This window comes from Triplophysa rosa, linkage group LG11 (assembly GCF_024868665.1).
Source record: "Triplophysa rosa linkage group LG11, Trosa_1v2, whole genome shotgun sequence".
Lineage (NCBI taxonomy): Eukaryota > Metazoa > Chordata > Actinopteri > Cypriniformes > Nemacheilidae > Triplophysa > Triplophysa rosa.
In genome coordinates this window covers 25,081,635-25,095,490 of record NC_079900.1, presented here as the reverse complement: position 1 = coordinate 25,095,490, position 13,856 = coordinate 25,081,635, and the positions used below count along the sequence as shown (strand labels likewise).

General features: G+C 36.4%; 1 protein-coding gene across 1 annotated transcript in view; it reads left to right on the top strand.

The window, feature by feature from the left end:
* tbl3 (transducin beta like 3) overlaps nucleotides 1–13,856 on the top strand; it is a 33,431-nt gene that overhangs the window by 592 nt on the left and 18,983 nt on the right. The window contains exons 4-13 of the mRNA XM_057345530.1: nucleotides 18–65; nucleotides 171–312; nucleotides 429–513; nucleotides 883–1,053; nucleotides 1,292–1,367; nucleotides 1,540–1,636; nucleotides 3,454–3,659; nucleotides 3,776–3,917; nucleotides 11,564–11,622; nucleotides 11,750–11,856. Of these exons, the coding sequence (XP_057201513.1) occupies nucleotides 18–65; nucleotides 171–312; nucleotides 429–513; nucleotides 883–1,053; nucleotides 1,292–1,367; nucleotides 1,540–1,636; nucleotides 3,454–3,659; nucleotides 3,776–3,917; nucleotides 11,564–11,622; nucleotides 11,750–11,856 (1,133 nt within the window). The remainder of the gene's footprint in view (nucleotides 1–17; nucleotides 66–170; nucleotides 313–428; nucleotides 514–882; nucleotides 1,054–1,291; nucleotides 1,368–1,539; nucleotides 1,637–3,453; nucleotides 3,660–3,775; nucleotides 3,918–11,563; nucleotides 11,623–11,749; nucleotides 11,857–13,856) is intronic.

Here is a 13,856-nt window from a genome sequence, read left to right as displayed (position 1 = left end):
CATTTTCATCTGAACAGGATGATCAGGAGGACATCACATCATTCTGTCTTAGTCATGATGATCAGGTAAGATCATTCACTCATATATTAATTACATCATTATTCATGACAATAGTAATATATCCCATTATTCTTATCTTGATAAGAGAGTTGCAATGCTTTTCTCTACAGATGCTTGTCACCGCCAGCAGGGCTTTGCTTCTGAAGCAGTGGGATTGGAAGCAGGAGAATTGCACTCGATCATGGAAGGCCATCCACAACGTGCCGGTGGCCAGCATGACGTTTGACTGCACCTCCACTCTGCTGGCTACAGGTGGGCCACACACTTGCTCTTTAATGCCCAGCAGTTTTAACGTCTTTCTTTTTTCAAACAGTAGAATTGCTTCCTAATGTTGTAATATGATTTACTGGTGCTTTTTGTATTTCCAGGTGGTTGTGATGGCACTATAAAGCTCTGGGATGTTTTGAAGCAGTATTGCACCCACAATCTCAAAGGATCTTCTGGAGTTGTGCAGTATGTAATGAAGTGACAAATGTCGGTCTTGGGAAATATGTGACGGCACCCTTAGAATAGCAATAAAGAACAATTTCCTAAATCTTTAAAATCACAGTTTTACATGGGTAAAATGTTATGGCATAAACAAAGTTTAAACCTTAAACATCTATGTCATTCCTCTCAAAATTGTATTTGGCTTTTATTTTTAAATGTATCCATATAATTTACATAAATATGTAATACAGAAGAATGTTTCTATATTTATTCTTATTAAAAATGTCAATGCTGTGGAAATGTCTAGGAGCGACTGTGGCAACATACTGATATAAAACTGGCAACTGATATAAATGATTTGATAAATCAGCTTCTCCTTTGTCTTGTATAAAGTCTGGTTGAGTTCCATCCAGACATCAGCAGGCTGCAGCTCTTTTCCTCTTCAATGCACTGTGGCATTCGTATATGGGACCTACGGACCAGCAAGTGTGTTTGTGTTCTTGAGAGCCACTACAGTGCCGTCACATCTTTGGCTTTCTCTCCGGATGGCCAGACTCTGGTCAGGTAAATATGAAAAACATCACTCATTTCTCGAAAATAGTTTGTATTCAGATATTTGGAGAAAACACCATTGTGTTTAAGGTCTTGTTTAGGCTGAGACATGTTAAAAGATGGTAACATTTTTGTGAAGTTGCATTTGAATTTGAATTGTGTTGCTCAAAATTCAGAAATAGATATTTTGTTAGGTTGAAGAATGTTTTTCACATTGGTCAAATTTTTTATGGAGACTTTTCATTTTTAGTTCTGGCCGAGACAAAATCTGTACAGTGTGGGACCTGAAGGAGAAGAAAGTGAAGAGAACTGTGCCTGTTTATGAGGTCAGATGATATCTTTGACCCATGGACATGTTTTTTGAAAGACTTGATTGATTTAATTTCTTCGTAGGTTGTTATCTTTGCATAGATAGTCATATAATAACAAATAAGTTAGGTACTCTGTAAATGTTAAAAGGTGATTTTGGATGCCTTGATTTCATTTGTTTGTGTTTAGGCAGTGGAAGGTGTTGTTATTCTCACTGAGAAGAGCCATTACTCTCAGATGGGTGTTAAGAGCAACGACTTATACTTTGTCACAGCTGGCAGTAAAGGTAAGCACTGTAGTTCATGCCAGAAGCCATTTTGACATAAAATGAATCCATGTCCATGATCATTTGTGACCCTAGACAACAAAACCAAAATGAAATTGAGAGTTTTACATCATATGAAAGCAGAATAAACAAGTTTTCTATTGATGTATGGGTTGTTAGGATAGGACAATATCTGGCGGAGATACAACAGTTTAAAACTCTGAGGGTGCAAAAAAATCTAAATATTGAGAAAATCGCCTTAAAAGTTGTTAATCAGAGGCACTGTAGCAGGCCATCCACTCACAAAAATAAAGTTTTTACTAGAGGTGCACCGATTGACCGGCAAGAGATCGGAATCGGACGGTTTTTCGTATGATCGGCCCGACCGGTGACCGGCCGGTCAGTCTCACGTCTCGCCGATTCCAAACCGATATTCTGTTTCCCGTGATGCGGGCAAGAACGTCACAGCCGTCAGTACACTCAAAGCCGCAAGTAAACATGTAAACGTGCACGCGCACAGCCTGTCTTTAACAGCTCGTTTATACTCGCATGTGTGTCGCATATGCGCATAGACGCGTGCATCTCTCATATCCACTGACTGCACGCGCGTGCACATGCATCATGTACTGTACAGACAAAAAGGTGCACTGTAGTTCATCTCTCGCTGATCCGTCTACATGGGGTATGTATGCCAACAGTGATGCTATTAGCATCATGCTAAACTCTGACACATGCTAAACTCATGTTGAAGTCGTTCACTCTGTGTAAAACAAACGTAAATTCCATTCAACCTGATTCCTTGTCTTACGTTAAAACTGTGGTCATTTCACCTAGGTAAAATGACATTCAACACGACTTATACTTGTTTTTAAAAATCCAAAATATAAAAAAATGAATAAATCAACCAATATATGTGAAATATATCTGATTGAGTTCTTTACTAACACAAAAAAAAACGGCAAATACATATAGATCTTTAGAGTAGAATTCACTCATAAGATTTTTTACTTTTTTATTGAAGTTGCAGCAAAAATCAACCCACTTCTTTTACTCCTACAGACACAAGATAGACTATTTATTTTACATTTCAGAAAAAAATGAAATAAAGCAATGTTAGTTTCATAAACAGAAACAGACGAGAATAAAGTTGAAGTATTATATTGTTATCTTAGACTTTTGTGAGATGAGTACAAAAATGAAAAAAGTAAATTAAGTGACATGTTTAGTTATATTTTATTATTTGTACTTCTTTTCAGTCACAGAGTTATTCAATTTAAGAGTTGTTTGGGAAAGAGAAGATTCTGCATTTAGGGAACTGCATTTAGGGAAATTTGGGGAAATTGTAATGTTCAATCATTTATTTAATGAAAATAAAAAAAATGTGTATTGAAGAAAAGTTAATATGGTTTTATATACAGTATACTGTCAATTATAGTTTGTGGATAGAAAATCGGAATTGGCAAAAATCGGAATCGGCAGGTTTCACTTGTAATGAAATCGGAATCGGCAAAGAAAATTGCAATTGGTGCATCTCTAGTTTTTACATATTTAGAGTAGGACATTTACAAAATATCTTCATGGAACATGATCTTTACTTAATATCCTACTGATTTTTGGCATAAAAGAAAAATCTATAATTTTGACCCATACAATGTATATTTGACTTTTACTAAAAATGTTCCCGTACTACTTAAGACTGGTTTTGTGGTCCAGGGTCACATTGTGAATTTCATGTACAATTAAAAACAGTCTAAGTACTGACCCTTGTGGCACACCATTGTGTAGTTGATGTAGAAGTGGATGTTCATGTGTGTAAATGTTCTTACGGTCCTCACCAGGTGTTCTTAGAGTGTGGGAGTCCAGCTCAGCACGTTGTGTGTTCACCCAGACCGATGCTCCTGCTCTCAGCACAGATGAGGGTGATGTGGACCCACGCTGTCTGGTGCACTGCCTGCCCATGCTCCAATCTGACAGACTCGTCACAGTCACAGCAGAGCACAACATCCTCATCTATCAGCTGCCCTCTGTCACAGTACAGCAGCAGGTTAGTTCTTTTTTCACTTTTCATTTTTGTTTACCCTCAGCGTAGATATATCCTGTATTTCATATTTGAATCTATAATGCATAAAAGTTCACCATTTTTTTCTTATTTTTATGCAGTTTGTTGGCTACAATGATGATATCTTGGACACAAAGTTTCTGGGAAAGGACAACACCCACATTGTTGTGGCCACTAACAGCTCTCAGCTGAAAGTCTTTGAATTGGCTACCAATAGCTGCCAGATATTGTATGGACACACAGGTAAGTTACAACCACAAGAGGGGGCAGCAGCATGCTGCAAACGTAATGTTTAATGTGAGTTGTTTCAGCATGTATCCTGTTGTGTTCTGAAAAACAGATGTGTTGGCTCTAAAATTGCTGCTTAAGGCATTCTTTCAGTCTACTGGTGAATAAGTAATAACAAAATTATTGTTTTTTGTGAACTGGAAATATTGAAAAGTCAAATCAAATAAGCAGTCATGAAGAAGATTTTACACTTGCTGATGTTAACGCTTTAAGTCCATTCAAGCTTAAGCATTCCACTGTGAAATACAGTATATTGTGAAGTCCTCTGTGTATCCTCCAGATGTAGTAACTTGTAGGCATTAGGGGTGGGCGGAATGACCAAAAATCTATTTCACGGAATGAATAATTTTATTTCACGAAAGGATATGTTTCATGGTAACAATCTACTATTTTAATTCTATATCTTATACCAAATTTTTCTTAGATTGATTTCCTTTATTTATATATTACAGTTCATTTAAATGCTCACCATATAGTTAAAATGTAGGAAAGTTATGAAAATGTAATAAAGATATCAAATTAAGTTCTGATAATGAGATTTATTATTAATTTATATGTATCTTCTAGCTATATCATATGTATACAGTAGGAAGATAGACAACAAGTATGACAATGAAGTTTGAATATGTGCACAACAGGGCTCTAGACTAACTTTTTGCACTGGTGCGCCTAACTTTTTTTCTTAGGTGCACCAGCACAAAAGTTAGGTGCACCCAAATTTTTGACCGCATCGCATTTAACAACACAGTTTTACAAGTTCACTTTTTTTTAAATCGCTGTCCATATAGGCAATATTGACTTGTAAATGATTAACTAACAATCTGGTCAACATAAAGTTCTTTATTTGAAGCACAATTCTACAAGAAAGCAGGGCTCTAGACTAACACTTGAGAGAGGTGGCACTGGTACTACCAAGTTATTCAGTTGGTGGCACCAGCCCTTAATTTGATAGCACCAGAGTCGTGGGGTGAGGTAAGAAAATCACTAAAACTTCATTAAAATGTGTTTAATACATTAATAAATCAATTAGAAATTAATACAAATCATTGTTTATGATTGAATTATTTTTATTGTATATGTAAACTCTTTCAACACTTTACCATATTTAAAGCACATCTTTCTTAAAGCTACTTTCTTCCTTTATTTGTTGTGAAAGACTCCTATAAGAGAACACAATTCCTTTAATATCAGTGAGTGTTTTTGGGCCCGTCCGTTGTTGTTTGATGAACATTATAAACAGAGATCTTTGTTATGCTGCTGCCCCTTTAAGAGCTTGCGCAATATACTGGAACACGGGTTTTGTTTCCCAACTGTTTGGTCACGAAACAAACTGAAAACCTTTCCAAGGTTTCTTGTTAATATGGGAATTTTTAGCTTATTTTGTGTTAATATGTCCGTTTCAGAGTAAGAAGGCGTGAAAGAGAACTCCGTTTAGTATTTTGTGCTCTGATACTCTGGGCGCGCGCATATCTCAGTCAACCCGCAAGACCTGAAGGCTTTTAGTGATTATTCTTCATGAAAGCTGCATTGATACACGTTTGGCTTCTCTATCAATAGCGACTTACAAATAAATTGTATTTAGCGTGATGTATAACATTTTGTATGCTTTGCAGTATTGTTAGAGATCTTTATACAATAGTTCAGTGCTTAAAGTTTAAACACGTGTTTCCTGCATTAGCTTCACATGCATACAATACTTGCAACACATTTCGTTATCTTTGCTGTTTTGTACCATAGCAGGGGAAATTCTTGTATTCTGCATATTTATTTAAATTGCGAGATTGAGCGCTTCACTCGTCTGCTCTTTCGGTCCTTCGCCTCTTACCCGTAACCCGCGAATTACGTCTTTGGGGCCGGCGGGGCACTGATAGATAAGTGAATGGTTGAAGGAGGGGAGACGAAAATGAGTGACTGAATGCGCCGCTTGCGCAGTATAACATTTTTGCGCATTAAATTTATAATACGCAAAAATTATATATTGATCAGTTTGACAGTCGTACCGGTGCGACCATTAATAAAAACAGTCGCAAAATTGAGACCATTTAGTCACAGTCTAGTGTGTCGGAGCATTGGTTATGATTTTCAGACAGATCAGGCCTTAACTTAACATTCTTAACGAAAAAGTTGTCAATCGTTCTTTTCATCTTCTCTCATCATCTGCGGCTACATCCACCCAAATTGGTCGCACTCTAGAGCCCTGCACAAACAATGAGAGCACAGTATACGACTGGTGTTATAAACTGGTGTTCATGGGGTGTGTACTGTAGGTCTGTATCGCGCTTCACTCTTTATCAGATGCAAACTTTTAGTGTGTTGCGACTCTGTCTTTAGGTTTGTTTATTCTCGAGCTTGTCTTCGCACTGCGAGTGTATGTCTGGTGACTCCACACCACAGCTCCACACGCGTCTCCCAGTGGCAGCGCTCACGTGGCGAGCATCATCGCGCGTTACAACGCAAGTTTCGCCTTGGCTCGCCTAAAGTTAAACTTTATTAAAACTATTAACAGCTTTACAAAGCGACCTGTCTTCTGAAATACCTGAGAATGAGCTTTATTCTATGCACGCGCAGATCACTGCACCACTGCACGAGCACTGTGGGTGAGAGAGAAAGCGCCGGACTGGAGCGGATCACGAAACTACAGACTGAAAGAAGGTCAAAAGAATGTTTGATTTGTTATCGGTGAATTAATTCACATGTTTTTTTCATCATGATGCCCGACTTGCAGAGCACAGAATTAACCACACCTACTTATTTACATTCTGCGGAATAAACAGAATAGAAAAATCTCTTACGGTTGACATTTCATTCCGCGGCAACGGAATATTCCGTCATTCCGCCCAGCCCTAGTAGGCATGTAATCTGAAATGCACAGATTAGTATTCGATTAGATTAATAGTATATCGTTTTGCAAACTTTTATTCCAGATGTACAATTTACCTGTAAGAATCGAGGCACATTTGTTTTTAAAGCAAGAAGAAGGGATATAAATTGTGAACATAAAACGATGTCACATACACAATTCACCACAATATTTTAGCAACTTTTAAAAGTCAGTCTAATCAAGAAATGTGGTCAAAATAGGTTCAATGTACATCATGTTGAAATTTTTCTTCAGTCGTGTTTAGGGCTGCAATGACACGTGCGTGAAATGCGTCGTATTATTTACGTTTATCTGCTGTAATAGCAGTTTCTGTTCCCGGCGTGTGTAAGTTAATCAGCAGAACAAGATAAAGTATAATACACCCGACAAACACGAGGCTGAATCCAGCTTCTTATTCGCAGCTTCGTATTGACGCTATCCGCTCCACCTTCTTCATGGATCCTTAACTTGCTACAATGCTACAGTAAAAATGTCTGCTTTTTTGCATGGTGGTAGTCACGGCAGGGTTCCCACTATTCTTGAAAGTGCTTGAAAGTGTGTGAATTTCTGAAATGAATTCAAGGACTGGAAAGTATTTGAAAACAGACATAGGTACTTGAAAGTGCTTAAATTAAACAAACTAGATTTTGTTAAAAATATTGGTTAGTGTTGCCGAAGCCAGAACAAAAAAACATTGCTGATCTGGGGGAAAGCGGGAAGAACTTAAAAAAAGAGGCTTTGAGCGGATAAATCGTGATCATGTGCAGTACTGCGTAAATCAGTCAGAGGCGTGGAGTTATTTAACTCAATCAATGCCAGAGAAGTGCAAATTCAATGATGTTTGAGCTATAATAAAAATATGGTTTATCCAAGTTAAGATGTGGAGTACACCAGCAGGTTATGCATCAAGCAAAACAGTTAAGATCATCGTATACAGTCAAACATATGTTGTATTAAACCACTGCTAAATAAGTTTCTTTTCAGCTACGTTCATTTCAAGAATAATTTCATTAGTTGTCATTATTCTTGTCAGTGAATGTGCCTTAAAAGTTTGAATCATTTTTAGGATGTTAAGAAACACTGAAATGCTAGCTAGATAGCATTGGTTTAGTGAAAACAAAAACATGCTCCCAGCAGTGTTATCTGTTGCAGTAATGAACTTTTGCTGTGTGTTTTTAGGCGGAGGTTTGGATATTTGAGCTTGCTGTGTCTGAAGTTGCTCAGTCATTTTTTATCAAGTTCACCATATCAGCAGTGATGGAACGAAATGTTTGAATGCTGGTGTATTCCTGCACGCGTCAGAGATCTGTATCTTTTAGAAACTGCTTTGTACCTAATTTTGAATATAACAGTAATAATAATCATCATACAGTAATATCATATATTTTTAGTTACAATTTAATTTATATAATGTCTTGAAACTTTCCAGAGCACTATTTACGCAGATTGACAGATGACATTGAGAGTACATAGCGCCCTCAGGTCACCGTTGATTACTTGTCACATTGAATGCTAAATAAATAAATTGAAAATAAAAATATTCAAATGAAAGGCGAATTCCAAACAAAAGTGAACTCACCTATGTTGAACAACCTTTGAAGGGCAGAACCCTTTGAATTAAGCTCCTTGAGGGCATTCTCATCTGTTTATTATCAAAACTAATAATGCACAATCATCCAGGTACTAGTGTTGTCACGGTACCAAAATTTCAGTAGTCGGTACCAATACCAGTAAAATTCCACGGTTCTCGGTACAAATTTTGGTACCAAAGCAAAACAACAGTACATGCTAATTGAAACACAATTTTATTAATAAAGCTCATTGGTAATATAAAGGTGTAGAAAGCAATGCCGTTTTGTATACATGAAGTATGCAAGTTAATTGTTGCTGAAACGGTTGTGTGCTCACTGGGGTCTTTCATGCTGATGAACATCCTCCTCAGTCTGCTGCTGTAAAAGACAAATAGAATAAACTTCAGTAAGTCAACTGACTGAACAAACATGCATATGCAATATTAAAACAAACCTCAGTTTTTACACAAGATTACTTGTATTAAGGTAACTGTACATTAAAATAATAAATGCAACAGATATATTTTTCTTTAGTTTAAATGTTTCTTTTTAAACCTAATAGAGTTATCTATCCAAGACATACACATTGCTAGTCATACAGTTAGTATGCTAGTTTTCTAGCATATAGATTTCAGATAGGCCTATATAAAATAGGTACTGTAAACCCCACCCTGTCCTCCCATTTATTTTACCGCATTACAGTTATAAAAGCATTAAATGGTTAATAAGGACACTTGACTGGATTAGCATTGGCGCTAACAAATTAACACGCAAACAAAGACGTTTATTTTAAAGTAACCTTTAAATTTAATATATGCTACAACATTCATAATGCAAACGAGAACAGAATTTGAAACTTACCGCTTGAATTGTTAACTTAAATCCGGATGTTTCCTCCTTTCACCACAAAACTCTGTTCGTTTTCTTCGTGATATGACTTTAATCTGAAGTATTTCTGCGCGCATCTCTTGTGGATCGGAGCCACGTTTATCCGCTCATCACGTCTTGTTGCGTCTATGAAAAGTTTCCAACTGACAACCTGTCAGACAGAGCATCAGTACCCGGTTGAACCAGGACGGCGTTGGTACCGGGTCTTATGAAAATTAGGTACCAACAACTTTTTTATTTTTTGGTACCAACTTGGACCCGAAGTACCGGTACTTTTGACAACACTACCAGGTACTTGTCATTCTGACAAGTACAATAATAATAACATATATGAGATTATATTTACAAATGATTAAACCAAATTGAATGTTTGTCTTTTTTTAACTTTTTTCTTGCCTAAAAACCAAAAGTAAAAATGTTTTCCCTGCAGTAGGTTTGCATTTGTTAGAAATGGTTTATTAAAATATTTAAAATCAATACATAATACATGATATAATTTGCTCTTGAGGCAAGTAGCCATGTTAAAATCAGGATAATGTACAGCCAGTCGGTTGCCATCGCAAAAGAAACCCCTTCTGTGTGATACTTGTCTCCGCTTCAGTCCTTTATTCTATCATAAGCGGGCGCCTGTACTATACAGTATCCCATACTTGCATTGGAATGTCTCCACAGTTACTATGAAAAATAAGCCAAATCACTAATTGACCAGTGTGAATTTTCTAAATTCCTCAAAGCAACGAACAATTTTCTAAGTCTGACTATCTATTATAAGTAACTCGAGACAAGACATTTTTATACTCCACGTAGACTGTAAATCATTAAAAAAAACGATGTGAAATGTAAACGTTATTGTGCTTTTTATTCAAAGAAGCTCCCTTTTGTTTTTGTCTTGTCCTCTCCAATATGGCAGCATTGTTGAACCCATAACAGCAACAGGCCAAAGCCTTCAATGCGGTGTCTATTTATGTCTGTGACTGCATGTACCCTTTGCTAACAGACTTCTGAAATGGCCCTTCGTGAAGAGAGAAATCATAAAAAATGGTATCCTTTTCCCAAAGTGCCCGGCGACGGCACAAAAACACACTTTTAAATTTGACCAAAATGTGCTTGAAAAAGTCCTTGAAAGTCCTTGAATTTGGTGTTGATGAAAGTGTGGGAACCCTGTCACGGACACTGGGTATAACCCAATGCGAAACTTTCAACGCACCCTTAAAGGTATTTGAGATGTAGCACCTCAAAGTGGCCCTTAAGTGCACTGACCCATTGAAGTGTATTGACACGTATGCCAACTTCATGAGTCCATAATTTAAAAATGCTAGAGTAGAAATGTCAACCTGTATTTTAATGTAAAGTAATTAGTGCATGTAATTAGCCAAGAGCACCATATGTAATCAAACAAAAAGCATAAGTGCAATAAAAAAAATCATATAGTCTCATAAAGCCTACCACAATATACATAGCTAAGTTTATTATTTTTTTACCTTTAATACAGTACTTAAGTACATAAAAATCAGTCTTTTATTACTTTTAAAATTAAAACTACTTAGTTAAAAGAACATAGTGATTTTAATGAAAACACGGATTAAAATATTAAAACAATATATTTAAAACAACAATATTTATTTATAAGATGTAGTGGAGTAAAAAGTATGATTTGCTTTATAATGTAAGAAAATACTAGAACTTATTGTTTATTTGCAAAGTTTGCCAAAGGATTAATGAGGTGATCCAAAAAAATCTTTATTAGATTAAAAAAAATTGTTAGATTAGTCGACTAGTCGAAAAAATAAATGTTAGATTAGTCGACAATTAAAATAATCATTAGTTGCAGCCCTAGTCGTGTTAACCTTTTGTGTTAACCTTTCTCGCTCTTAAAGGACTCATAAAATGAGCACTTTCAACAAGATGGTATGATTTATTAGGGTCTTCATGAAATGTCTGGAACATATTTTGCTTAAAAACACTCAATGGCTGTGTAAACAAAACCCTTCTTGCCTCGTCAAAAACAGCTTTGGTGCATGTCTCTTTAAATGATAATGAGTTATAGCGAACCCCACCCCCCTTCCGTCCGGCATGTCAACACAACACACTGTACTGCCATGGCAATGGTTTAGCGAAATTATGTTTCCTGAACAAAAATGTGACTTTCATCCAATGGGTCCTTTAAGGTCAGAATTGTTTGTGTGTAAAAAAATACGTAGGCCGTCTGTACACATTGTTGACATTCACTTCAGTGAAAAGCACAGTATTATCTTCTGACATGTCTTGTAATCTGTTTGCAGATACCATCTTGTCTATAGATGTGTTTCGAAAGGGTTCCATGTTTGCAAGCTGTGCAAAGGTGATTCTTTTACATTCTCACAAAAAGCCAAACCACTGGCTTATCAATTAAGCCTGCCAGGCCAAATATCTTCTGAATGCATAGTTTCACCCACGTGATAAAACAAGATGTTTCTGTAACTCTACAGGACAAGAGCATCCGGTTGTGGAGTATGGATCTTGAGAGCGGCCGTGTGCACTGCGTGGCTCAGGGCAGCGGACACTCTAATGCTGTGGGCTCGATTGCCTGCTCCAGGTCAGACATCAGCTGGTGTGTTATAAGATAAAGCGTGTGGTTGCAAATGAGATTGTGCCTGCATCATGAATCATCTGTGACACTGCATTGACCTGTTGACCTTCAGCGTTTTTCTGCAATATCATAAATTTTCCTCGATCTGTCATTTGTAAACAGAACCACAAAGAGTGTCTGTTTTTTGGCCTTCATGGCAATACTTGACACACTTTTCAGTTAACATGTATGAATGCTGCATTCCTGTTTCAGATTCAGATTTTAAAACTGGAACCTCTGGTTTTATAATAGTACAGCTTTTAAAAATGTTTGTAAATAACATCATTGGCACTTCATAGAAGTAGTGTTGCTTTCGTCAACGAAAATTATGACTAAATATGGTCGTCAACGAACCTTTATCACATGACGAAAACGAGACGAGACGCAACGTAAATGCTGGTCATGTGACGATGACTATAATTAAATGTATAATGCAATATTGTTGACGAATAAAAACGAGACTAAATGTGGCTTACAAAATAAAAACTATGCTAAAATGACTCTTCATTTTCGTTGACCAAAACGAGACGAGACGAAATGTTATAACGTTATTTCGTCTGATGCTTTAACCTAGACGCGGAGCGGAATCCTGTTGTTTAAATGTCATCTGGCTGTTCTGAGTGAATTATGTGCACAGTTTAACATACAACACGAGTGATGGTCGAGGATTTATCTGCGTCTGCACTGTATGAGGATATGAACACATGAACTTCATCTCCACAGTTGCTCTGAGAGTTTATTTTACAAGCGTTTACTGTTTGAGTGAAGCTAACAGCAAACACAAAAACTGAAGCGTCTCCCCAAAGACCCGTCAAAATAAAAGTCCCGTTAAATTGAACACTCAGACAAAAAATACTTTAGTGAACTATAGTACTTGCTATTGAAAATTGTAGTGCCCTTGTAGTAAATTGATAAACACTGTATACTATAGTAAAGTTTTTTACTGCAGTTTACTATAGTAAAATACTATAGTATACTACAGTAATTTATGTGGACAAATAACCACTATTGTATAGTAAAAAAGGAAAAACACACAAATTAGAAAAATTTAAACAAATTTAGATAGTGTAAAAATTATATGGCCCTAATTTACCCATCTGTATGTAACATGAATGTCTTTTGTCAGTTACCTGCCTTTTCATGATGAACTGCACTTGCATCATTTTTTTTAAATGATGACAACCGACAATTTATACTTGTGCTCCTACTGTTTGGCCTGTACTACCAAACTTTAAACCTCTCTAGCTCCAGTGCTATGTGCAAAGAAAGTCTGCATTAATTTACTGCATTCTGTATGCTACTACAGGGCACTGAGGGCAGTCACTCTTTTCCTGTTGGTTCTTTGCAATGCTGGCAAATGTAACCTTCCAGTTGACTTGCGAAATCACTTCCATTTGTTTTATTAATTTATTAATAAAGGATATTGGAAATAAAATCAGTCTGGGTAATTACAAATACTTTGATTTGAATAGTCACACAGCAAGAAAAAGAAAATTTGTATAGAAAAAAGATGCATCGAGAATCGTTTTATCATCACATCGCAGCCCTCTGAATCGTAATAGAATCGCATCATGACGTGCCTAGAGATTCCCACCCCTACCGATGGCCTTAAATTCAAATCAGAGCATCTTCCGTGTCTGGAATGGATGTATTCTTGAGTCTATAAGGTAACAATAATATAATAAGATAACCTTGTTTGAAATGGGTTTGGCTAAAAGAAAATTTTGGTTTCATCTATACTACTAGGTACTTATACTATATTGACTGGGTTAAATAGAATTGCATTACTAAAAAGAGACTAAAATACAATTTTCATTGACTAAAACTAGAGTAAATGTCATCAGTTTTCGTCGACTAAAACTAGACTAAAATGTCATCAGTTTTCGTCGACTAAAACTAGACTAGACTTAAAAGAGTATGAACGTGACTAAAACTAATAAAAACTAAAATGACAGCTTGACACAATG